The sequence below is a fragment of the Amblyomma americanum genome, chromosome 6, assembly GCF_052857255.1.
Source record: "Amblyomma americanum isolate KBUSLIRL-KWMA chromosome 6, ASM5285725v1, whole genome shotgun sequence".
In the NCBI taxonomy this organism is placed as follows: domain Eukaryota; kingdom Metazoa; phylum Arthropoda; class Arachnida; order Ixodida; family Ixodidae; genus Amblyomma; species Amblyomma americanum.
In genome coordinates, this window is record NC_135502.1 from 8,172,851 (window position 1) to 8,200,404 (window position 27,554).

The 27,554-nt window shown below is 44.9% G+C and overlaps 1 protein-coding gene across 2 annotated transcripts; it reads right to left on the minus strand.

The window, feature by feature from the left end:
* Positions 1 to 7,744: 7,744 nt before the first annotated feature.
* Positions 7,745 to 27,441, minus strand: mRpL37 (mitochondrial ribosomal protein L37). 2 transcript variants are annotated; one of them, XM_077668410.1, is made up of 8 exons: positions 27,291 to 27,441; positions 26,571 to 26,818; positions 21,568 to 21,683; positions 15,925 to 16,162; positions 13,172 to 13,290; positions 12,049 to 12,234; positions 11,543 to 11,691; positions 7,745 to 8,064 (listed from the first exon to the last, which is right to left on the minus strand). In XM_077668410.1, the coding sequence occupies exons 2-8, from the start codon at positions 26,750 to 26,752 to the stop codon at positions 7,792 to 7,794; spliced, it is 1,263 nt and encodes a 420-aa protein (XP_077524536.1). In that variant the 5' UTR covers positions 26,753 to 26,818; positions 27,291 to 27,441; the 3' UTR covers positions 7,745 to 7,791. The 2 variants fall into 2 exon arrangements, with proteins under 2 accessions (XP_077524536.1, XP_077524537.1); XM_077668411.1 differs by lacking the exon at positions 27,291 to 27,441 and adding an exon at positions 26,916 to 26,934.
* Positions 27,442 to 27,554: the final 113 nt, after the last annotated feature.

Genomic DNA, 27,554 nt, shown 5'->3' on the forward strand with positions numbered 1-27,554 from the left:
CTCTCTACTCTTTATCACTTAACTGTTTATCCTGCTTGTGTGCTTTTGCAGTAATAAAGGTTTACCTCAGACTCCGACTGGAGAACACTTCACCAGGATGAGGTGCATTCACGCTACAGGCACCTTTGCCTGCAGACACGCGCCACCCGCCGTTTGCTCGGTGCCGCAATGCCTTGCGTGCTACGGCAGCTCTGTGTATGTCGATACTTCGTTCATTCGAGATTAAGCAGCGTGGGCTAAGTAGGCTTGTTTTGGAAGCAAATGGAAATGCACCAAATCAGAGAGAGGTGACATGGGATGAACATTATTCGAGGACAGGGAAGCTAGAAGCAAAATAGAATTTGAAGAGTGGTTGAGAGAAATAGGGGAAAAACAGTGAGGAAAGTTTGCAGTTGCTTGTACTGGAGGGATGTTGACACAAAATGAGGAAGCGAACTAGAAAATTGTCAAAGAAACGGAGAAGAGTCTGTCGAAAACAGGGATTAGGCTAGATCGGCGCTGGGAACATGCAGAACGTTCAAACAATCATAAAGCTGCTGGCACTCTGCTTTATCATTTTCCTTGTGACATAAGATGTGACCAGACTTATCTCAACTGATTGCGGCCATGCACAACTGCTTCCACATTGTTCCAAATGGTTTTAGCTGCTTTTGGTGTCTTATATTGGCATTAATTTGAGCGCGACTGAGAGCAGCAGGCATTCTGTTCGACGACCGACGAGCTCATTCAGGTCTTTGCGTTCAAAGATCAGTCCAATAACCATGCAGTTTGTTGTTGTTGTTGTTGTTGTCCTCGTACTATGGCACATGCCCACATAGGGGGATTGGCCAAGAATTGGGGGGCACAGAGAGTTTTCGAGGTAAATAATTCCTGGACAAAATTAAAATGAATGGTAAGGACGGAAGAAGTAAACAAAAAGGAACAACGAAATGAAATGGGAAATGCAGAACGCACGCAGGAGATCGAGACTGATGTTTATAGCCGAGTAGTTGAATGATAATGATAATTGTAAGAATAAAAATAATATTGAAAAAAAAAATAACCAAGGTAGTCGTCTTGATTCTATTAAAAAATTTTGCACAGCAGTAAAAACAGACTTGTGGCTGTACCCAAGTATGGTGGCTCCAAACGACAATAAGACTGGGCTGCTCAAACAAAGGCCAAGCTGTTGTAAAGGTTTCTCTAAAAACCGTCTTGGCATCATGGTGTACTGGCGACAAAACAAAAAATGGTCTATGGTTTCGTGCTCACCACAAAATACGCAGACGGGATTAAGCGCCAACCCAGACCTGTGCAAACAAAAATTTAAGGGTGGGATCTGGCAGCGGAGCCTTATAGAAATACCTCAACCTGCCGTGAATGGCATGATTGCCTGCTCCACGAATACCTCAGGTGCAGGTAATCATCAGATCTTAAAAGAGATCCAGTTGTTATTCTTAACAAATTTTGTCAACGGAACCTCGCAGCTGTAATGTACGCTGTAGCCGGAACGATAGGTAGCATGGGGCCATTGAGGGACACCTTTGCCAGGCAGTCTGCAACTTCATTGGCTGTCACACCGCTATGACCTGGCACCCATATCATGTGAACAAGGCTCAAATGCGGAGGGAGTAATGAATGGAAGGTGTTTAGGATTGGCGAATCTACAGCCGAAGCAAGGGTCGAACACAAAGAAAGAGAGTCTGTAATGACAGCCACTGAAAAGAAAGCTGGCTCTAGTTTGCGAAGAGCAAGCACCACCGCCAGAAACTCCGCTTGGAAAATTGGGGTGTAGTCGGGAAGCCACACAGAAAAAGGCCAATCTAGAAGCGGGCAATATATTCCTGCCCCTGCCTTTTCACTACATTGGGAGGCGTCAGTAGCTATAGTTAAGCTAATAGGTAGGTTTTGTAAATGGTCTTCTAATAATTCATTTAAAATGTGGGGAGGTAAATGCTTAGCGTTTTTCAGGAAAATGTCATCACAGACAATTTCTACAGAGCACCCACTGTTTTTTGATGGAAGGATGTTATACAAAAGCACATTTAAAGGTTCAAGCAAATTTTGTACCATAACTACCTGCGGGGTATGAAATCTAGGCCAGTGGACTCCAAAAAAGGAAGTCGGCTGGCAACAAAAAACAGACAAGGAGCAGTGTAAATCTGATTCATATATCATTAGGTACATCTGAACAGTTAGGAATTGAAATCTAGATGATAAAGGAGGAATACGGGCTTCAAGATAAAGCACGTTATTGGCCACACATTTGGGGAGGCCAAGGCACTACCGAAGCGCTTCCCGCTCCAAAAGAACGAGTGGGTGAATTTTGTAGGCAGCCGTACCAGAGAACAGCACAGATCCAAATTCTAAAATTGGTCAGACATACAAAACATATATCAGCAAAAGTGCACCTCTTCGCATTCCAAACCGGGGATTACTTAATCTACGCAACATGCCCACAGCACGAGCCCCTTTCGCTGCGACATGGTCAATGTGGGAGCGCCATGTGAGGCTGTCATCATAAATTACACCAAGATATTTTAATGACTTAACTTGAGGAATATTTTGTCGCTGGTAACTGAGAGACAGATGAACAGGATCTTTCATTTGAAAAACAAGTACAGCGCACTTGTTTACATTTAAGGTGAGACGTAAGTCACACAACCAGCTTTCAAGCAAATTCAGGTACCACTGCAGGTGCACACACAGAGATTGAATGTCAGCTGCAGCAGTGAAAAATGCAATGTCGTCCACACAGACGAACGTGCAAATGTTTTGATGGCTGGATATAGAGCTCATTAGAATATTAAAGAGCACAGGCGACAAGACTGCCCCTTGTGGAACACCTCTGGATTGTTTATATCTTCCAGAACTCACACCATTTAGTATACAAAAAAACTGTCTGTTTTCAAGGAACGCAGATATCCACGCAAGTAAGTAATTCGGAAACTGCAGAGTATATAATCTTTGCAATAATATGTAGTGTCTACGCTGTCGTAAGCTTTGGCTACATCTAATGTCACCAACGCAGCATGCTTTTGGTGCCGCGCAAGACGAATACGACTCTCAAGATCGGTGTGAGCATTCCATATGGAACATTTTTGGTGGAAACCAATTTGACAGGGACTAAGGATATTATTACGGTCCACAAACTCCGAAACACATAGGAGTATTGTCAATTAACTTAACCACGTTTGATGTCAATGAAATGGGTCTAATATTATCCAGTGAATAGCCACCACAATTGTTTTTAGGTAAAGGGATCACTTTTGCGATTTTCCACTCAGGAGGAATCCATGCATGTTTGATTGAAAAATTAACCAGCTGCAATAAGGATGTAGGGGACTCCTCAAAGAGGATCCTTAACATTTTCGATGTTACCCTATCAGGGCCAGGAGCAGCAGTTGGTAACCTCGATACTATCGGGGAAAGCTCGGGAAGGGTAATAGGGGGAACATGCTGAAACTTGTCCACTGACGCCACAAATGTGGAGCGCAAAGGAAGTACAGAGGCAAAACGCTGCTCTAATCCTTTGGCAATTGTCTCAACTGTTTCTATTGCTTCTTGCGGGGTCAAAACACATGAGAGTGAATTTTCTGAAACTGGAATCTTTTTCCGTGATCTTAAGAAACCGAAAAGTGTGCGACGATTTCCTGATTTTGATAGGAAATCAAAATGCTCGGATTCATAATTTTCTTTCGCTTGTGAGACTGTGCGTTTAAATGTAGCCGCAATGAACTTATAATCATGCCAATTTTTTGGGCACTGATTGTGTAGGAGCTTCTTCCATGCAGCCTTTCTGCGTCTGTAATCCCGCGAGCAATGTGCATTCCACCATCTAGCCAAAGTGTTCCCTCTTGATGCACGTACCAAAAATTCGGACTTCTTTCAGCATTCCTCAATGGCCAAGCATATTTTGCTGTATGTTCTTCAGCAGAATTAACCGCTGAAGCAAGAGTGGAGCGCAAAGAGGACTGAAACTGGTCATAGTTTATATATGACCTCAGCTGAGAGCACACCGGAGTTAAGCGGCAATTAACATCATAAACGATAGGTATGTGATCGCTAGATGTTCCACAATCCACAGTCGACCAATTGAGTACAGGAACACTAGGGCTGGTGAAAGTTAAATCTAACACAGATCGAATTTGTGCGCGGAGAAATGTGGCCGAACCTGAATTCATACACGAAAGGTTGTTATCAGTAACCCAATCCCAAAGGCGCTTACCACAGAAATCTGTCCTAAAGCCCCACGACAATTAAGGAGCAGGAGATCTAGCAGCCTGGTATCCTGCACATCACAAGGAAAATAAACATTTACTAATGAAAACAGATATCACCCTGGAATCTCAAAGTCTAAAGCCAATAACTCACAGTCTATAGTAAAGGACTGAAAAGTAATCTTGGCCCTGTGACAAAATTTAGAAGAGACTAGTATGAGTAAGCCTCCTCCTATTGACTGCTGATCTTGTCAAAATGAAGAATAATTTTGCAAATGGAAGTGTTTTTCGAATGTAAGCCAAGTTTCTTGTAAAATAATTGTCTGTATTATGTTGAGATATAAGGTACACGAAGTCTGTTGAAGCTGAAAGAAGTGACCAACAGTTCCACTGGAGAACTCTTAACACCCCTATGGTTGAGAAATCCGGGCAGCAGCAACTGCCTGCCCTAAAATAGTTTCTTTCGGCTTAGAGCCAATCTGTTGCTTCTTTGATTTCGGCTGAGGATGTGAAGAAGAAGGGTTAGACATGGGGGATACACTGCGTTTGAGGATTCGCATATCCGAATCCACCATCTCTGCATGATGAATAATTTGAGCATTATCTGAATTAGTGGACCGAGGAAGTGGAGAAACAGCAGTAACTTGTTCTTGGGGCTGAGACTGCTCAGGCAAGGAGTGTTGGGTCATTAACGAAGGCATGGCTGACATGGCAGAAGTCATTCCAATTTGCATGGCCTGGGTAATCTGCTTTGCCAGAGCATTAGATATGCACTCTGTGACAGTGGAAACTATCCTGTCAACCATCTTAGCCATACAGGCTTTCACAGCAGTCACTATTGCCTGAGAGATAGACGAATCTAGCGTCACTCCTGAACGGGCTGACACACCTGCATAGCCGTGAGCTCTCTCTTTAATTTCTGATATTGCCTCGCGCCGCGAACAGAGTTCGCGGTCGGTTATGTCTAGAACTTGCAATTCATGATCCCGAGAAGGACAATCCATGGAATTTGCAGCGTGAGATCCACCACAAAGGCAACACTTCTCGTTTTGATCAGAGCATAAATTTGCTGGATGGCCATTGCCGCATTTGCAACAGCGCAAGGTGGACTTGCAGCCACGAGCGCTATGGCCATATTGCCAGCAATTGCTGCACTGCAGTGGCTTAGACGGAAGGGGATCTACACGGAAGATTAGGGGCCATGCTTTTATTTCTGAGGGGCGGGCAGTACCCGCAGAAGTGGCAATAACCGTTTCCGTTGGCACCCGCTCATTGTTCACCTCCCGGCTACAGCGATACACAGCAACAACACCTGCTGCAGAGAGAAGGTCGAGGGTATCAACGAATTTCAGAAAAGCAGCTTTTGCTCTGCGTTAACTGCCTGCCCTAAAATAGTTTCTTTCGGCTTAGAGCCAATCTGTTGCTTCTTTGATTTCGGCTGAGGATGTGAAGAAGAAGGGTTAGACATGGGGGATACACTGCGTTTGAGGATTCGCATATCCGAATCCACCATCTCTGCATGATGAATAATTTGAGCATTATCTGAATTAGTGGACCGAGGAAGTGGAGAAACAGCAGTAACTTGTTCTTGGGGCTGAGACTGCTCAGGCAAGGAGTGTTGGGTCATTAACGAAGGCATGGCTGACATGGCAGAAGTCATTCCAATTTGCATGGCCTGGGTAATCTGCTTTGCCAGAGCATTAGATATGCACTCTGTGACAGTGGAAACTATCCTGTCAACCATCTTAGCCATACAGGCTTTCACAGCAGTCACTATTGCCTGAGAGATAGACGAATCTAGCGTCACTCCTGAACGGGCTGACACACCTGCATAGCCGTGAGCTCTCTCTTTAATTTCTGATATTGCCTCGCGCCGCGAACAGAGTTCGCGGTCGGTTATGTCTAGAACTTGCAATTCATGATCCCGAGAAGGACAATCCATGGAATTTGCAGCGTGAGATCCACCACAAAGGCAACACTTCTCGTTTTGATCAGAGCATAAATTTGCTGGATGGCCATTGCCGCATTTGCAACAGCGCAAGGTGGACTTGCAGCCACGAGCGCTATGGCCATATTGCCAGCAATTGCTGCACTGCAGTGGCTTAGACGGAAGGGGATCTACACGGAAGATTAGGGGCCATGCTTTTATTTCTGAGGGGCGGGCAGTACCCGCAGAAGTGGCAATAACCGTTTCCGTTGGCACCCGCTCATTGTTCACCTCCCGGCTACAGCGATACACAGCAACAACACCTGCTGCAGAGAGAAGGTCGAGGGTATCAACGAATTTCAGAAAAGCAGCTTTTGCTCTGCGTTAAGGTTCGAAAGAATTGTGACAAACCTGCATGAATTTTTGTTCTGTAGTGAACCCAAAGCAACACATAACAATGCATTCACAAGGACACAAGTCCGAAGCCAGTGGAGATCAAAAGCGAAAAAGCGGCGTTCCACCCTACCTCCACACTCGCGTCCGGTCAGATTGTATAGCGGTGAAATGAACTGCAAGCAGTCCCGTAGTTTCGGGTTTTTCAAATTCTGGCGAGATGATTGCAATCGGAAGTTTGTCCTCGCGCTACCTACCGCTCGTCCAAGGAAGTGCCAGCCAGCACACAGCGCGCAAATCGAATTTTTTTTCAGAGGAACCAATTTGCACACTAATTAACGACATTTTTTTTAACGTAAGGAGCCCAGTCATGCGTCCTGCCAGGAACGGGCACCAGCACAGGCACGTACTATAAGGTGCTAGTCTAAAACTACCCGAGACCTCACAAATAGGTCACCTCTGTGTATATGTCAACCCAGAGCATTAGGATGGTCCTTTTTTAAGAAAGATTGACCTAACTTTTCAACCACGGCATTGCGCACGGTCAACCCGTTGTGAGCACGAAGCAAGAATGATCACATCGCATGATACTCACCGACGCTGTTAGGAGTGGGCGGTGCTTCAATGCCAGTGCCTCTGCCAGACGCTGCCTTGACCACAGCCAGGCTGGAGAGGACCGACTAGCGCATGCACCTTTTGCTCCAGTCCGGCTGTGCATTGACGGAACACTTAGAGTACGCTACTTTGGAACCAGTAGCCATGCCTGCAATGCAGTGAAGCATGTCCTCTCTGCAGGCATGTGCTTCAGCAGTCCGCAAGCCGTACCAGATTTGTATTTGTGCTGAGAGTACTGGGGCTGCGGCACTTCGCACATTGAGCATCGGCATCACTAATCGGCATTGCTCTGCAGCGCCGTCTCGTGGCTCTGAGAGGCCGTCACTTTATCATTCTGCGATGAAATCGGGATCGGACATCCTCGCATAGCACCTCAGATCTCTGAATTAACTGGGCTGGTGCACACCGTCGCTTCTAATTATCCTGTAAAATTTATATTAGAAATTACGGGCCCACAGAAATTCTTCGAATTATACCAGTTCGAATTACAGAGGTTTTACTTGCACCATCACCACTCAATCTGGAACTGCTCAGCAACACTGAGTGTGGTAGCACAATTTCTTCGACACGTTCAGAAACCACATAGCGTTATACTGCAGGCTGGTTGGCATATGTTAGTACAATTATACTTTATTAGGTGTCCTAATGTGTCACACACTATGCCTCAGTGGATGGCAGCTGGCTAAACCCATTGGTGTAGAATGCCAGGACGCGCTGGAATACAGCCGGATTGTGCCCCACCATGCCTTCCTTGTGGCTGCAGTGGTCAAAGAGCTTGTGTGGCTCGCCTTCCACCCAGACCTGGTTCTTAATGCCTTCGTCGTTGGAGAGGTCGAGTGTGTTCAGCTGGTATGCCAAGAAGCCAAATGTCTCAACATCGCTGTACGTGCACTGCAGTGCCAGGGGTTCCGGGAGGGCCAGCGTGTCTGCCTGCAACAAGGGTGCCATTGTGCTGTTGGACGTTGAGAAGTTCACGGGATTCGAGGACAAACATCAATCTAATGTTAGGAACGCTTTCGAAACATTTAGCGAGACAGCTCGTACGGGCTATGGGACTGTAACTGCAAGCGGAGGCTGCCAGTTTCCCAGGTGTCAAGGATGGAACAATAAAGGCTTTTTTCCAAGCCTCAGGTATTATTCCTAGTGTCCATATTTTGTTAAAAAGTTTCAAAAGTGCTTCTACAGAGCATTCAGACAGATGAGCCAACATTTTGTGAAATATTTCGTCGGGGGCTGGAGCAGTCTGTTTGCCAGCAGACAGCACTCTTTTTGCATAATTCTGTAATTTGTGTAATTATTGTGCACTCTAATTGTGCAATTACACTCTAGGAGTGTAATTAAACTACAGTAATTGAAACGTATGTTCGTGCTGCCACCAGTTGGAAGTCTGTTTTTCGGCTGTGTTTTTATACTTTAAAAATGTCTGTGTGTAGTGTGAGAAGCTAGAAACTATAATGGAATGTCCCCCTATTATTTCAGTGCGAAAGCACTCATACCGTTACCAACTCCGACCATCAATCTTGTCATCCGATCTTATAGTCTGGAGCTGTTGCTTAGCAACAGCAATGCCAGGTTAGTTTCTTGTGTGTGAAATATAAATAAATAAATACTGCCGTGACTGGGATTCGATCCCGCGGTGGCGTGCTTTGCTGGTTAGTGCACCAGAGCACTATGCCAAGCGGATCATGCCTTGTGTTGACTCATTTTTGCACTGTGCATTGCGCATCAACGTCTTCATCAACTTCCATCTGCGACGCGAACAGATCAGATTAGCTTAGCTTCAGAGTTTAACCCGAGCTTAATACCGTCGCCAGACATGCCGATGACCCAGCAAAGCAAAACCATTAGCCAACCAGGCTAAACACATGCTTTCGCTCGTCTACTAGGTTTAACTACATTAAAGCCGTGCCATTTTTTTTCACATTTAAAACAGCGCAACGGACGGGACACAAGGAAGGAGACATCATGAGTGCTGACTATCAATAGGCGGATTTTATTCTAGGAAGCTCAGGAACATATATAAGTTTGACAAGATATGAGCAACAAAATCATTCCAAAAAGTGCACAATGTGGCATAATAGAGGAAACTGCACATGTACAGACTGGCTACTAAGGGGATCTCAAAAAAGAAGCCACAGAAAGCAACAAAACAAGTGGAAACAAGCAACAATAAAAAATTCCTAACAAGCGTATAAGATAGCTAAAAACTTCAGTGTTCTGCCTTGAAGGCGTCACAATAAAGACCGAACTTCCTGTGGATAATCAGCTTCGATTCCTGGACTTGACGCTCGTGATATGTCAAGACCACATCTGTTGGCGGTGCACACCCTGTTCACAAAAAAGCCTACTCCCGTTCTCTTGTGCCCACTCATAGCTGGTAAAGTGGAGCATAGCCAGTGCTGCATTGAAGAATGCCCTGTGCAGATCATGCTCACATCAGGTGAATTCTAGCTTTAACTCGCAAATAAGCCAACTCATTTCTTCAGGATTTGCAAGAGACCTCCTGCGTAGTGAGAATAAGCATGACCCCGCCACAGCCTCAGTGTGTGGTCTGGGCAGGTGCTAGCGGTTGGTGTGATGCATCGCCCTGTTGCACTATATTAGCGAAGTTTGTATAAAGGGTGAGAGAAAAGTTGCTTGTCATTCGGATATGTGTTCTTGCCTCTTTAAATGAAATGTTTTCTCTTTTTTTTTTCAATGTAATTATTTTTTTTTTCTGTCTTCCATGAGAGGCTAGACCTATAGTAGGCAGAGTGCTCCCTTTCACAGTTAGAGCAGCAGAATGCAGCTTTGCAGTTTTCAGAGGCATGTTCCATTGAAGCACATTTTGCATGGGTTTTGTGGCCGCGGCATCTCTGGGAACGATGGCTATATATCTGACAGCTGAAATAGTGTCTGGGGTTTGGGATGTATGGACACATTGCAATCCTTGTGCACCCCACTTCAGTGAAGTCGGGGAGAGTGCAACAAGTGATAGAACAAGGTGCTTTGTCGAGATTTCTTTGTTATCCTTTTTTATTTTCATTCTTTTGACATTGGTGACATTTCGATCGGCAACACCGTCCAGCACTTCCTCTTCGGTGAGATCCAGAAAATAGATTTCCGAGATCACACCGTGGGCTGTGTTTAGTGGCCTATAGGGTGTACGGAGACATTAATGCACCCGAATGACAGAATGTTGGAGAGTTTAAGCATCTGAACTTTTTCACGGGTCTAGGAGCAAGTCACCATTAGCTAGTTTTGTCACCTTAAAACTGGGGCCTAAGGCTTCCTCAAGACATTTAGCAACTAGGAATGGGGATATTTTCCTTGCTGGTTTTTCTGGTTTTTCCCTGTGGACTACTTGGTATTTCGGGAAGACATGTTTTATTCTCTGAAGGGACTGTTTGGTTACATTGGTCTGCCCTCTCTTGAGAGGGTCATCATTTGATGAAAGAGTGGGAGCCATAAAATATGTGCATGTTTTTTGGCTAGTGCCAGCCACCCATCATGGAGCCCAAAGGGGGGACGGAATAGAAACTTGCAAGCAAGCCCTGCCTATGCCAGCTGTATACCCAGCTATAACGCAATACGGCGTAACACAAAGTAGTTAGCCACACAAGGTTAACCCTAGCTGCCAGGAAAAAGGGAAATGCCAAGAAGAGGAGAGGGGACACGAGAGTTGTGGGAAAGTAGGTAGGAAAGTGAAAGCCAGAGGAGAGGGCAGAAAAAGGCGAGTGCTGATTTCTCCCAGTCAGGTCAGCCCGGAGGTGCCGTCTACGGGAAGCCGGGGCCAAAGTAGTGTGTTACCTCCGCCGAGGGTCCTTAATAAAGGTCTAAATGTTCGGCATCGGCTCAACTAACAGGATCCCGTTTTCTCCGGACACAGCTGAGCCACGCAAGGTTAAGCATGGGTGCTCTGGTCCATGGTGGCACTTCTCACAACATCCCCTCTGGGGATTTCCCTGCAGATGCACGGGAAACCGTGGTGTTGCAACTCAACATCAACTGCATGTAGCAGATGCCCCTGCGGAGTCTTTTTATAAGAGACGTACCACCTATAGTTAGGAATACCGGTACACCAGAAGGAAGAGACTGATGTGAGCGAATCCAGTTGCTCATCATTCAGAACAAAGTGCTGTACTGTCAGTATGCAACCTTTTTTAGCTGTCCTGGACAGAAACCAGTAAATGATTAACAGGAACCAGTGATGATCAACAGTGCGAAGCATTTTTGAAAAATAATGTGGACAGCCTTTATGCTGGACAAAATGAAACAGACCAATACTCCTATCCCATTCACGTGCATGCATGCATGCGTGCGTGTGTGTATGCAGCCTTGTTTGAGGAGCACATAGCTCAAACGAACAAGACCACACTCCAGTCTTGTACTCGTGTGGCCATCAGAGAAATTAAAAGAGAGGCCTCACCCCATACAGCTGCCTGGCTCTGGAAGCTGCAAAAGTGAAGCAGGCAAGGATGGCACGGGCCAACTTCTCCTTGGGAAACCAGAAGTAGTGGTGCGGGTGTGTCACATTAACTGTGTGTGGGTGCTGGTTCAGCGCTATCCTTGGCACAGCTGCAGGTTGGAAAGAACCGCAACAAACTCAGCTGCACAGCAGTCAGCCACACAGAGAGACAAGAACATTAAGCGGCTCATTTCAGCCCAGAAAAAACAAATTGGCACCCACTGAGCAAAGCTTCTTTGAATTGAATCCACCACAAGTTAGTAATTTGTGGGTTCATTGCCAACTTTCACATCAATTACACTAAAAATTCTCCACTCCACAACCCCAGAAGGAAGAAGAAGGTGCAATTGCACAGTGAACCTTCCTGCTCAGTTAAAACTGCAATGGAAATGAAGTGCAGCAAAATAGGTTCCCCACAAGTTCAACTGATCGCACTGACATATAAAACTCTGAATTCATCAACTTACGATAAACGTCATCCATCCAGTAAATGTTTCCCTTGTCCAGGTCAAGTGTGTACTTGGCAGGGTAGAGGTCTGGCATCGCCTGATCAGCGGTGGCTTGAACCTCTTGTGGGCAGCTGAAGGCTGGCAGTGGTGCCTTGCTCGTAGTCAAGGTATCAATTTCACTCTTAAACACCAACGTGTTTGCATCTGCCAGCCAAGAAAAAAAAATAAAAGATAAAAGTTAACCTTGAGGGCTGCGGGACAAGGCAACACTGAAATGGCTCATTTTGTTTCGGTCCTTCAGGTAAAACCATTGGGTCCTTTAGTGATGTTATGGCACTCTACGTGAAAGTGGTAGTCTTTACTTTCTAACTGAACACTCTAAAATATAAAACTGGCAGCAAACATAACACTGGCAGCACCAAGACATGGTAATGTCTTTGGTGGTTAAAGAACACCTCAACATGTCTTACACTGGCTCACATGAAACTGACTTTCTGAAGCAAGCATTGCAGTTGAAATCGAGCACACTGAATAAAAAGAGTTTGCATTGATATGTCACAGCTAGGCTATCATGGGAATGCTAGCAAATCTATTCGGAGGACCAGGTAAAGTCAGGCTGGATCAGCCAAGAAGCAAATTGTGAGCTGACCTCACAGCTGCTCAAATTCCCTTCAGTGCCATAGACTAAGTTCCTGCAAAAATCTTCTGACTTGAGGCATCACAATTTTTACGACATTCAAAGGAATCATTTAACCCTAACAGCATTGCAAAAGAACCCCCTTTTCTGCTTCCCACAAACGAAGTGCTGAGTACCATGTATGAAAACATGAATAAATACAGAAAAGAAAGAGCACACATGTTCTCCTCCTTGTGATTGGTATGACAAAAGCGACACCACCTTACTGAACTGCTACCTGCACAGTCATTCCAGCCAATGTTTCACAGGCACATCAGGCAGCCCGAACTAAGCACATAACCCAACTTGGGTTAAAAGATTCACACTGATGAAGTTGGTTGCAAAACATGGTGCTAACAAAGTGGTTCGTATAGCACTGAAACAGTAGTGAAGATGACCAAGCCAGCACACACAAAGAATAAACAAAACCGAGAGAGACGGAGTACAACTTCACCAAGAACACACCTGCCTTTTGGAAGCAAGCATTGCTGATCACATTGGAGAAGCGGTTCCGATCCATGACCTCTGGCAGCTGGGTCGTAAGCCTGTCACAAAGGTGATGGTAGCTGGCAAGCACATGAGGACTGCAAGCCAAGAAAAGTAAGACGCCAACTTTCACAAAAGAACAAAGCTGGAGTTGTAAGTTAGCACAGATGTTTCTTGGCAATACTGCCAGTTAGTTTCAGTGCATTCATACATTTGCAACAATACCACTGCATCACTAATTCTTCCACTCTCACTTCTAGTCTAGTGGCCGTCCAGTGGCCTACCTGGACGCTGGATTCCCTGCGGCTCGCCCAACGAGTGTGAACTATATATAGGACCTATGCAAGCACAATAACTTTGTGTATACTGCGGCGTGGACGCTTCTGGCTGCTGTTCATCTAAAAGACAATTCTGCGGCTACATGTGCTCGTGCCGATACTAGTGTGCGTGCACCGAACCGGCATGTGGAGTGTCATCGTGGTGGCACTTCATACGGCTCTATTCCTCTCAGCACCCCCGAGATAAAATACAGTCTTTCGTCGTCTGCATCGAGATTTGCAACCATACCACCACATCGTTAATTCTTCCGCTTTCACTTCTAGGCGAGTGTTTTTTTCTGCTACAAAAAAAGACCTTAAATTTTGCACTGTTTGGTCATAAATCCCCCCTGCTTTCTTGTTGTGTCTGACAAGCGTGGAATGTTAATCATGGGCGACAATCTTGTTGCCTACCGCTCCCGTACAGGCACGTTTACATAATTTCAACGTAGAAAATATTTGCATCGGTCAACTGTTTGTAACTCATATTTTCTGCTTTGCCCTGATCCTAGAGTGTGTAATTTCAACTGCTTGCCTTGTCACTAGGTTGCTCTTGTGCTGTGGTGGCGCTGAGCCCAACCCCGGTCCTGGTGACAGCAAAGCACCTTGATGCTATTCTTGCTAAACTAGAGGCTTCAGACGCAAGAAGTGTTGAATTCCAAAAGGATACCAAGCTCCAGCTGAATGGCATTGCAGAAAAAAATTGATGACCTCGCTAAACCTGTGTTCACTCTTGAAACTGCGATTAGAGATGTGGACAGGTTAAAAATCAGTGTTACTGCAACACATTCAAGCATTACTACACTGCAAATAAAAATGAACCAACTATCGGGCGTTATAGACAACAGATGGCGCCTAGAGAACAGATCAAGGTGCGACACCCTAAATGTGAAAGGAATTCCAGAGGTGAAAACGGAGACTTGGGACAAAACCGAAAAAAATTATCTTTTTTCAAGCAAACTGGACCTTCGAGTAGGAAGCACTGAAAGATTGCGTTGTCTTGGGCATCCGAAAAGCTGTTTCAACAGGCCAATCATCATTTTGTTTCTGAACTTCAAAAGCAAACAGGAAGTCCACTCTAAGTCGTCGAAACTAAAAGATCACAAAGATGAAAAGGTGTGCTTCGAGGACGATTTCCTGTCTAAGATGCACAGAATTAGAGAGAGATTGTGGTACTTCAGTACACAATTCCATAACAGGGACAAAATGTACAACTGAAGTTCAACAACCTTTCAACTAACGGCCTTGTCTTTGATTTGATTTTGCCTCCGGCACGGTTATCCCTTTGGCAATCACGCCATCCGATTCTATGCAACCGTCTGGCTCACAATTACATGAGGATGTGATGCTTTCAAAATAAAAACAAGCCCGTAAGTGTTACCCCGCTTTCATTTTTGGCAGCAAACTCTCGCAGTATTTTATCTATGCAGGATGATCTGGTCTGTTCTATGACAGCATGTGCGACTGATATTTTAACAAGCACTGAAACATGGCTCAGCAGTGAAGTACCGGAGTGTGTTTTGACGATTCACATTGAATTCAACATATACGCAACAGACAGAGGTACTGCACGTGGTGGTGGTGTTCTTGTGGCTGTTCGAAAATCAATTCACTCTAAAAGTGTGCTTGTGCCATCTTTCGTTGAAACCTCCTGGGTCATGGTACGCTCCAGGTCGGCACGTTCTTCCGTTCTTATTAATGTTTGCTATTGTCTTCCAGTCCCCGACTCTAACTTCATTCCATTCATTACTACTGAATTAGAAGACATTCACAACAGGTTCCCTCGTGTCTTTATGATTTTAACAGGACACTTCAACTACCCAGGAATTGCATGGAACAATAGCTTCTATTCCAACTACCCAGGAATTAAATGGGCCAATAGCTTCCGTTTTCAGTTCTAGCTCGTCCAAACAGTACATGACTTCTTGACATGACTTCTTGTAAACATGGCCTCTTGAGTGGGCTGCATTAGAGTCAGAAAGCTGTGCAACTAAGGTCTTTAAGAAAAGAAAAAAGAAATAAACAATTAAGCAGCAGTGTGTTCTCTTGCTGCCACTGGGCATTAAAGAAAAGAGACCTCGCTATGAACCTATGTACGGTTGGCACAAGTGGCTCTTATGGGGACTGGTGTGGCTGGTGGCTTGATTGTCATGAAAGGTTCCACAGCACACTAACCTAGGCACACATCACACACAAGTCAAGCGTGAAACATAGTATCACTCTACACTACACCTTTCAAGTTCCCAGCGTCACGCTGTTGCCTTTGTTCTCTCTTAGCTTGCCCATGAAAGAGTACACAAATTTATTAAGTCGAAGCAGTGCAACATGAACCGCAGCCAAGAAAGAACCTTCTCAGACTGCAGTTCAGTTTCCCTGCAGTGAAGGAATGAAGTGGACAGAGTAGAGCTAACTTACACCTTGCGCTGGACTGGCACACCAAACTCTCGTGCGTACCGCCAGTGGGGCTTGGTTAGGTCAAGCCTCCTGGGCAGCTTTATTTGGGTGCAGTCATAGAGGTGCACCTGGGTAAGGGCCTCCTTGGCAGCTGCCTGGTGCCTCTCTCCCAGTGCGTGCCGTGCAATATGCTCTGCAAGTGGTGCTGGAAGGCCCTCGTATCGGACAGTCTTGGTGAGCAAACACATGTGCCTGTCTCCTGTTGGAGAGGAAGAGCAGGGGCTATAATGGGGCTTGCATAATAGAGGCAACGACATTTCTAACGTGCAAATATCGGTGCAGGCTTGTGCACCAGTTTTCCATGGCAATACTTTCGCATGCACACTGCTGTGATTACCTGGGCCTGTACCCAGGAAGCGCCTGCTAAATGGATGCGTGTCTAAATGGGCACGGCTTAAACTGGGTGCATTCTATTGCTCTAAAAACATGGTGAATGCTGTTGCCAGCACCTTGAACCACATTAGTTGCATAGAAGCTCATGCTTCCTTCAAGTCGCACATAGTTTCCTGTTTCTGCTTTCGAAAACTTTAATATAGGTCAGAAGTATATACAAAACAAGTTTTGTAATATTCACTAGTGCACTACCTTTACTGATGCCATGGAAGGAGTAGTTTAAGCTGAAATGATGTAGCAGGGAAGCCATATCAGCTGTTGTCACACAGACATCGCCTCCGCATTTGGGGCTCCAACTACTAATCGGCACATACCATAATTACCGATTTCAAAATACAGGCCCTGCATAACAACTGAGTCCAAGGTCACGTGGGTAACAATAGGGACCATCCATGAGTTTAAAATAGTACACAGTGTAGATGACCATGCATACATTACCGCAACGGCAGTAGGATAGGTCATATGTGTCATCTGGGAGAGCTCAGAAGATGGACAACAGATTATGGAGGCCTCTGTGATCAATTAATGGAAATGCATTCCTGCAGCAGCTGGACCCAGCGTTTCGTGGGTGTATCTGCAAATTAATTTTCTCTTGCATTTATCTCTGGCTTGCTAAAGGGCCCTAAAGGGGAATACTGTGTCCAGCAAGATGAGACAGTTATCTCATCTCGCTAATATTGCAAGTATATCATTTTTAGCATGGACACAGCTTGGGTAAGCCAGAGAATCACGTTAAAGTGGAAGACTGCAGCAACGCCCCTTGAAAATTTCAGTAACTGTGCCTGGTCATGTAAACATTTTGGTGGAAAAGACTGACTTGTTTTCACGTGCAGCACTATTTCAACAGGAAGTACTACCAAAATAGGCAAGCTACACAATAAGTGCTGTCAAGACATAATCGATATGCGAGAACGCAAAGTGCCGCTCGCATGTTATGCATCCCAATCTACCTGCATAAAGCCATCATGCACAGCAACTTCAGAAGTGCCAGCCAGGCGGAAGCTGTCAGGGCTGTCACACTGTTTCTGAATGGTGATGCCGCCATTAGAACAAAGAGTGATAAACTGGGAGTTTATGGCAAACATTAAATATTGCGAAAAAGAATATATTTCCTGCAGTGTGTTTTCTTCCATCGTCCTGTCCCTGTTTGCCTTGCGAAGCACACTTTCAATATGGATCACAAACTGGCATACAACACAACCCTGCTGGGCACACCCCGGACCCAGAAGGTGCCCCGATCTGCTGCAATCCACTAGGGGCACTGGGGGGGGTACAATTTCACACACACACACACACATGCATGTGCACAGAGAGAGGGGGTAGACTGAGACTGGATAGAAAGGAGATGATCTTTCCACACCAATGTTGTATCGCAAGTGTTCAAAGTCCGATATTCTTGCTTACGGCATACCCAAACAATGTACAAATAGTATCAGCGAAAAGGTTTGGAAAACCGCATTTCTGTCCCTGTTAAAACTAATACAATTGTGTCAATACTATAATCTTTGAAAAATAGTAAAAGCAAGGGTAATAACGATCTCCAAATTATTTCAACAAAGTATACATTCCCCATACTTGCATCATTATAAGAATAACATAACAAACCTGATGCTTTCCTCCGGAACCTTGTAAAAAAATTTACAGACTACCATGTTACAGCAATTCCTAAAGGTGGTGACAAACATAATTTTTCTATCAGTTCATCTCTACCTTGTCAGCTTTTCCAAATGTTTTGAGAAATCAATACAATTCTGTACCAGTAGCTTTATTAATAAGTTCAGAGTTATCTCAGATTTGCAGTTTGGTTTTGCAACAGGAAAATCAACCAAAACAGCTTCGATAACCATGAAAGAAATTATTTTAGATTGAGTCACTTGATGACTCAATCTTGGCATTTTAATGGATTTTTCAAAACCTTCTGAATCCATAAATCACAAAGATTTGTTGCTCTAACGTGAGCAGTACGGATTGTGGTGATCGCTTCCTTCAGCTTATGTGAACATATTTAGAGCACCACCATCAACTGGAAATAATTAGCAATTCTTCATTGCCTACAAAACCAATTCGCTCAAGCAAACTGCAAGGCAGTAATCTGGGACCGACACTGTTTAATCGCTATGTAATCGTTATTGTGAACAATGAAAGTAACACTAGATTTGTTGAATATGCAGATGATGTGAGTATAATTCTAACAGCTCGAACAATAAACGAATTAACATCGGAAGCCACTGAAACATTGTGTACAATAGTTTCGTGGAGTACATCATCCTCACTGAAAATTAACACAAACAAAACTAAACCAACTTTGTCCAGCTAAAAAGAAACCCTATACACATTCACATGCTTCGTTCAATCCATTTTTACACATCACTCAACATGAATTGAGACATCTTAGTCAGTAAAGTGTCTCAGTGTGACAATGCAATGTAACATATCATGTACCTGCATATCCAAAAACTTGTCAAGAAACTTGCCAAATGCACATGTACCCCCTCTGCCAAAATTAACTGAACAGCGGGGTTAGCTTCTCAGCCGAGTTGTGGAGCCCTTATGCCACGCCTATGGACCAAAAAGTCATGAAATGGGAGGAGAAGGGTTCTTACCTTACACAGATTTAGAGCTTACGGGCTGCCATAAGTGTGCTGCCACATGGCTAAGAAGCAAAAGCCACTGATCGGTTACTTTTGGCAAAGAGGGCATGTTATGTAAGGTACATGTTTTATTACCACTTAATATAGTTGACTCCCGATAATATGAAGCCACTTAACTGGAATATTCGCTTAAAGGGACTATGCACTAAATTAATTGAGGTTACATAAAGCAAAAAAAAAAAAAATCAAGAAAACAGCTCTGGGACTGGGTCCCGCCCATGAATACGTCATCCGCTGACATTCGGTTTGAGACTTCCGGTTGTTGCACCCAGCGCCCCAGCAGCAGCATCGGCGGCATCTCTCCGGTCTCTCTTCGCCTTCCTGGATTGCGGCGCGTGTCGGATTTCTTTGCTTCTCGTCTGTTGTAGTTAGCAGTAATGGACCTGGAGCAAGGCATATTCATCTCGGGCGGACGAAAAAGACACTGCGAGTGGCTCCAGAACTCCCGTCAGAAAGAGGCGGCAGAGGTAAATTGAAACCATATGCGCGGCGGCACGAGCAGGCGACTTTCTTGGCTACCGGAAGTGTGCCCATAACGTCGTGGCTGCCGTGGCTCCAACGAATGACAGCGTGCGGTGGCATGCCGACTTCAATAAACTAGTGATGTCTATTTTCATGATTTTAGTTCCAAAATCGGTCGCTACGAGCACACCAATTGGCCTGCGAATTTTAAAAAACACGGTTTTTAAATTCATAATAAATTGCCGGCTCAGTTCTGAAGACTCATACTTAGTGTGAACGCCTCTTAGCGGCATTTCTAAGCATTGAAACACTTACAAGTGACTTTTAATTCATTGCATAGTCCCTTTAATTAGAATTTTTGATTAATTAGAAGTGAAGTGTTGGTCCCATCAGTTTTGCATGTAATCATATAGAAAAAAATCGCTCGATAACTGAACGTTGGAAGCCCACAGTATCGTTTAATTACAAGTTATTTTTTAGCCAAGGCTCGAGGCAACCGTCATTTTTTAATAGAATAAGCAATTTTTCAAATGCCACAGCAGCTCCATGCTCTGCACTGGTGCCATCGCAGCAATCCGCAGCACCACCATTTTTGAAGCAATGAGATTATTCTTAACTATAGCTGCCATAGGCACCCGCAACACTGCATACTGGACGCAGCGAGATGAGATTGTGAGAGATTAGGTTTGAAGCGTGTGCCGAGGTGAGGCAGGCCAGTTGTGTCACTTTTCTCGAGTGTCTTTGTTGCAGTGTCAGCACCGCGTTGGCTTGCTTGTTCCACGAATGATTCCATCCTTCCCAAGTTTCCATGGAAAACATTAATGTTAACACATGACAAAGGAGCTTACTGAATTCTATCATGAAGAATTTTATGCTACAGCTGTCAGGTACTCAGTGAGACCACAAAGCAATGTAAGATGGTCAGATTATGGCTTACTGGAAGAGTAATGTCAGCAGTCCTTTCTTGGTGCATAGCAGCGCGCTGCTGGCAAAACACAGCAACATGGCTTGTGAAACGGACACACAAGCACCAACTTAATGGACAGTAATGTGAAAGAGACAAACCCTTCACGGCCCCTCTGCAACACCTCAAGACAAAGTGCCAGCTGTGGAATTCCACCTAAAATGCAGCTTTCCCGATGACACACAGCCCACTTAGCTCTCGTGTATCGGTTTTTCTGCACTGCAAGCCTTGCAATGTCTGTTGACGTTGTTGCAAACCAAAAACACAGAAACGCTGCAAGACAGCGCGAGGGATGCGCTGTGTCACGGCCGTGGCTGAGCATGGTACGATTTGTGCTGGCTAGCTTTGAGGCTTATATTTCATAAGCTTTTCTGTCCACAGTGTCCCAAGATACACATCTTCCAGATTCCAATAGACGAAAATTGTCAAGCAGTCGCCGTGAAACAACTGCAGCACTCGCTTACTTCGTCCCCTATCACAGTGACAGGAAACGATAGTAGCATTGGCACCCGTTCTCTTTACCGGCGTGTTAACAGGCAGTCATCGACTACATGTTGGTATGGAGCAATGACGCCCCGCGTGATAAGTCGGTGTTGCACGCTGATTCACGATCTGCGAGCATGCAGTGAACACACTGTGGTGGCTCTTGATTGCAGTCAGTGCAATGGCTTTATGCAAGGCCTAGCATAACCACCAGTGCACTTTTGCTGCCTGCTGGAAGTGAATTCTAGGAGAGAACAACAAGTTATTTGATGTGACTAGAGTATGCCGCTTAGATATGCTGCGATGTTTGGCCACGAGTTCAGATGATTAGGAATTTCTTAATTACTGAATGGTTGTAGGTTCAAATACTTCGAAGAGTATTCTTGCAGGGAAACTACACGATCTGAAAACAAAGTTGAAGTTCACACACAAAAAAAAAAGTATCGATGACAGCTGTGAAGAAAATCTGGACTGTCAGGGCAGAAAGAATCACAATCTTACGAGGCCATAGCCACGTGAAATCACTTGAAATTCTATTTGCGCTAAACTGCTATGCTTTCCTTGCTTTTAGCAGGGTGGATATTTTTAATTTTTCCACCATTTTCCCTGAAACGGCTTCCTTCATTGTCTGACACTACAAGTACTACTAACCTTCGATCAGCCGGCTGTTTGTGTGCACAAAGTACGCCTCTTTGTCATGCCAGTTGGGATTCCTGCTGTCTTTGCGCATTGCATCTGGGACGCCATGGGGTTCCGGCAGCTCAAACCTGCAGCAGCACGAACAGCAGGCACACTGAATATTCTGCAAGTACGTTAAGTGCAGCCAGGGAATAATAAATCAAACATTGAAGTGCATTTGAGCCTTCCAGTCTTCTGGGTCTGCGCTAGCTGCAGCATACGTTATTGGTCTGAAGAACGAATAGGTGTGCACATACACAGATAACAGTGTTGTAAGATTAAGAAAAAGCCGAGGAGAGAGGGCAGGCCCCCCCAAAGACAGACACTGCGCTTAGTATTACAAACCACAATACCAGACTAAAAGGAGTGGAGACACCAAATTTTTGGTTGGCGTGTTCCTTGTTTCAAGCGTTGCGTATTGCCCCAGGGCGCGTGATACATCCTCCACAATTCATATATGCGTGATAAATAATTTATCATTGCATTATTTGCACTGTGAGATATCAGTTTCGGTTTCTGAGCACAGGGGTGTCATTGTCATTGTGGTTTAACGTCCCGAAGCGACTCAGGCTATGAGGGACGCCGTAGTGAAGGGCTCCGGAAATTTCGACCACCTAGGGTTCTTTTACGTGCACTGACATTGCACAGCACACGGACCTCTAGAATTTCGTCTCCATCGAAATTCAACCGCCGCGGCCGGGATCGAACCCGCGTCTGTCGGGCCGGCAGCCGAGCGCCATAACCACTCAGCCACCACGGCGGCCGCACCGGGGTGTGCTATGACGTCACAACCGAGGAAGAGTAGCAACGTGGGCTCCAAAAGTTGTGACACATAGACTGCTGCGTCGTCTGCCTCGTACACATGCTGTGCATACCAGCGCCTTTCGATATGCCGGCAAGCTTGGTCGGCACTGCAATATGCTGAGAAAAGCCAAGCGAGTGCAGGACTACACAGAGTTCTGAAACCAAGCAGCTCGCTTGAGCTGATTGGCATACCGCGTATGCCAATGTGGTTTCTGCATTGTATTTATCTTCGCCACACTATGCCAATGCTGATGCACAGCGGACACCTGTGTTGGTGGCTGTAGCCGACAATGCATCAGTCGGCCTATCCCCTGGTCGCATTACAACTACACGATGCCTCAATGTTCGTACTGACCAACACCCATCACTAAGTCTTCACTTCGCTCTGCCTGCACAGCCTTGCTGCGCGACTGCTCAGTGTTCCGTGGCTGCTGATTACTATACTTGCTGCGCACTTTTTTCTACTGCTTGTTTAGCAAACAATCTGTGCATTTGCTAAATGACTGCTTCAGGACAATTGTGTACAGGATTTGGAATTTACTGGCAAGTATGGCGATGAATGCACTTCAGCGCTACTTTTGTTTACATATCTGCATGCGTACAAGTAGCAATTGCGTGTTCATTCGGCATGAACTGTAATCTGCAGCGTTCTACTTAGGTTAAACAATGCGATAACTCTGCAAGAATTTCCGATGAATGCAAGCTCGGCCTCAGTAATGCTTCATAGCCAGCTTGTTGACACTGCATAGGACTGGCACTTTTCACTCGTAACTGCTTTTTTTGATGTGTCCAAAACTTGACTTTAAATTGCATTATCTATTTATTTATTTCATAAATACTATGCCTATTTCCAATAACTAACAAGGCTTCATTTGTTGTCCACAACTTGCAGGGTTGCAAGGTAGCTCCAACCACAGGTAGCCAAATTGGCCTCCCTAGTAGCCCAAATGTAGCCAAAAGCGAAAATTTTAGGCAGCCCAAAAGTAGCCAAGAAGCTTTGTATTTTTTTTTTAAGGTAACCCCTTAGCCGTGCAAATTATTTTCCCCATGTATATCTGAGTATTATTATTAGGAGTGGAGGACAGCTGGAATGCAAGCGAATTCATGATTAGGCAAATGCCATCTTCATCTCAAATGTCTTTTTTTTTTTCAAAGAATAAAAAATCACAAAATGAACAACGCACAAATAGCCTCGCACAATGAACTCGCTGAGCAATGGTATGCATTCAGCCATGCATTATAGTTACAGCTCATGACAATTTCACTGAACACAACAAAATAAACAAACACTACAATACACTGCAGGACAAAGTCTAGTACAGATGGCGGCTAGCAGGAAATCAGAGCAATAGACGGAAGAAGGTAGGCTAAAGAGTCTCAGGCATCATAAGCTGATTTTGAAGTGGAGCTACTTGGCCCATACAAAATCCTAGAGCTGAAACGGGACAAAAATTCTTGGCTGGTTTAAAATCCATGTAGCAGCCTCCACTCCTGGCCAGGCCAAACTTCATGCGAAGGAGTGCTTGCAAAGTCTAGTTAGACATTCTGTTTTGCAGGTTGGTTTTAGTGAGTGAGACCTAGCTAAACACTTGTTCGATGATGGCATTTGACAAAGGTAGTGACAAAAGAGAGAGTGCCAGCTCATGCATCAGTGGACGTCGGCTTGCCGGCAACATTTTTTGTATTTATCACGCTCCACCAAAATTCATCTTGAACCGGGTATCCTCTGCCAGATAGTCGACTTTCGTTTGGAGCAGTCGATGCTCAGATTCTGATGATTGATGAATTTTTATGGCGCAAGGGCATCTGTGGCCGAAGAGCACCATGGCACAAGGTTTCTTTTTCTCAAGGTGGGGTCAAAGACCCATTCCCAAAGCGTTTCACCGTAAAGAAGTCGAGCACCAAGCAGGGGAAAGCTTGTACCCATTGTATCACCGGCGGATACTTGGCGGCACTGCAGATCAAACCCTGCACCTCCCGAAATGCGAGGCGGATGCTCGAACGACTAGGCCACCGCTGCGGTATAATTCTATTGCACAAATTGAATTTGTCACTCTAAAAGCATTGAATGAGCGACGGACAAAACCGAAGAAGTACTTTGCAATTTTTGGTTTGGGAAGGCACAAGACGCTCACAATCTTTACGCTCACAGGAAGCCACTTCAGCGCATTTTTAATGCATGCAAAAATAAAGGTGCACATCTGTCCAACAGAAAATGTTAGTCAGAGGATCTGAGGTAAGCCGTGTCAAGGCTGCCGAGAAAAAGAACTCCCATAGCACATGCCCTGAAATGTAATATGTGCTGCTCCCTTTCGGCATTGTCATTCTGCGTAGCTTCAAGCATTACAACTCTTGCCATTAAAGTTTTCACAAAAGAAATAAATTTCTCATTTAGCCCAACAGGGGCCGGGGCCTCTCACTGAAGGAGCTTGTTCATTCATTTTAATTTCACTGATAAGTGGTCTTAAAAAGTGAATAAAAAATTTGTTATCATCAGTGTACATTTTGCTTAACATGTACTCTTGCTACATGGGCTTCCAGTGCAACCCATTGATTAACAATTGATCGCAAGGCAGGTACAATGCTCAGCCATCTTGTCACACAGAAGCTTGTGGATGTCTGTGCAATAATAAGATGGTCATCACAAGATGTCCAACACTGCCACCATCACCTCGAGCTATGTCCCAAATATTTATTAGTGACATCACCCAAGCTGACGGTGGCGTACGTTTCCCCATACTCTTGCTGCTTGTTTATAGAATATGTGATCCATTTGAAAGTTTCGTGTACAAGTATTCTAGTACATTATATACAAGGCAGTCAATGTGGATGGGTAGCACATCAATCGCCAGATTACAAGCTAGCTCTGAGGAATGGCACACGTTTTAGAAGTACGCATATTTTGCCTTAATTTTTGTGTAAAGGCTGTTGGGCTGCCCACACAGGACACTTGCCCTGTCTGTACCGAGGCCCACACAGTATTTCACATTAAGTTTGTTATCAGCTATGAGAGATTCGACACAGAAAATAGCCATTCCACAGATGCATCGATTGCTGGTACAAAGCCGATAAAGGCTGCAGCTCAAAAATAGAATGTCGCCCAAAAATAGCCACACAGCCAACAGAAAAATTGATACCAACCCGGGCAAAAGGTAGCCCAATTTGGCTATTAATAGGCCAATCTGGCAACCCTGTCCACATGCGATGCCAACAACTGCTGTCGGGCGCCTGCAGCATTGGTCGGCAGACTGGCTCACACCACCTACCAGTGGTGCTTTGATCTGAGGTCGCTGTTGTCAAAACTATGCTCAATGACCATTTGTATTCAGCAAAACATGTGAACTCGCTCTCCACAATCGCCGACACCACACATCCGAAATGTATAGTCGCTCGTCTCGCTTATTTGTAATATGGCAAAAGTACAGGCAAGAGCCAGGTTGTCATCTCATCGATGTGAAGGTTTCGCTTGGCTGCCGATGCTGATGCTGGCTGGTGTGCCAGCTATGCCATACTTGCCGATCAGCCTACGGACTGCCAATGTTCGCATCGCCGTTATAGTACGTCATGCTACTGTGCTATGATGTCACAAATATTCACTGATATTGTTCCCAAGTTTTCATGGCACTATTGCGCTAGCAATGGGTCTCAATTATGAGGAAGAACATTTAAGGAGTCTTTGGAGTTTAATTAAAATATATTTTAAGCACTGGTCGCATATAATACTTAGCTGCGGGTGGCCTTACATACAGAGGAAGCCCATAACAAGCTGTTTATGGTTTCAAAATTTGGTGTCTCAACCACTTCAAGGTTTACAGAATGTGTGCATACAAATAAAAAAATATATTATGTCAAGTCAACTGTTTATCCTCTAAGGTCATGACAAAGAAAGGCACTGAGATAGTACAGCTCATCTCTATTTAAGGTGGTCTTATAGGCCACTAAGGACACTTTTAAATTGCACATCATCATCACCGTCATAATTTATTAGCCCTCAAAGGCCTCTGAAGAGGCATTAAAAACGTAGAGGGTGGGCGGGGGGTAAAGAAAACAGTACCATTTCTCAAGCAGCCCAAACATGGCGCTCTGAAGGAGTGCAATTATCTGTTGCACAATGACAACGATCCATCTCACAACAGTGAGGTAGGATAAGGTACTATCAGCAGGTCACTCACGGCTCCGGCACAAATTCGTTCGCCGCGACGTCACGGGCGTCGTGTATTTCGACTCCTTTGTCCAAAAGGGCCTTCGGCGTCGCGGTGTTGATCACCTTCCGCAGGGTCCTTCTGTTCTTCCACAACCTTTTGCGGAAGTAGATCTCATTTTGCAGCCTCATCAACAACGCTGTAAGCCTCATCTTGCACTACCAAGAGAAGACGCCGCTCGTTCCCTCCACAGTCAGGCGGCTTGACTCGGGCTTCCACTGGAAAGAAAAGTGTGGTTATGTTATGTTGGACGGCAGTTTCTAATTGCGGTTTCTAACGCCAGTGACAATCACACAAATTAAATGTTGCCCTTACGTTCTCAATACGAAATTGGAAGTAAACGAAAGTGAAAAATCCAAGATCCCCAGGCACAAGTTAAGTGAACGTAGTTAAACTACATGTCGTGTTTAACATGCCTGGTGCAGATTAATGTAAAGAAAAATGCTGAGCAAGCTGAAGCGAAATCAAGCTATTTTAAATATTAGTTAGGATACTTAATAAGTGCACTTAAACGGCACATTGTGGTGTGTGCTCTTTACGGATCGCAGTATTAGACCATGGCATGGTCATGAGCACGACAGTGCGCCAAGGCGAGGTTATTTATTCACCGGTTGTCCACTGCTATCGATTCACAATGCAAATGCGACCAAAATCGCTGCTAAATTGGCGGTGATTTAATAACACACTCACGTTTCGGCACGCTTTACTTTGATATGATGGTTACCCTTGACGCGCTCTTGTAGGCTGCCATATTTCTCAGCTGTCCGTGAAGTCATGTTTTCTATTTAAAAACTGAAATGTCTGAATACTGTTTTCATGCTTTCTACAATTAGTGTACTCTTATTCTCTGTTTAATGTAGCCTTTATTGTTTCAAACTGGGTGTCATCCAGTGGCAAAAAATTGAAAACGTTTGTATACTGTTTTATTCTTTCAAAAATTATGTGTGTACACTT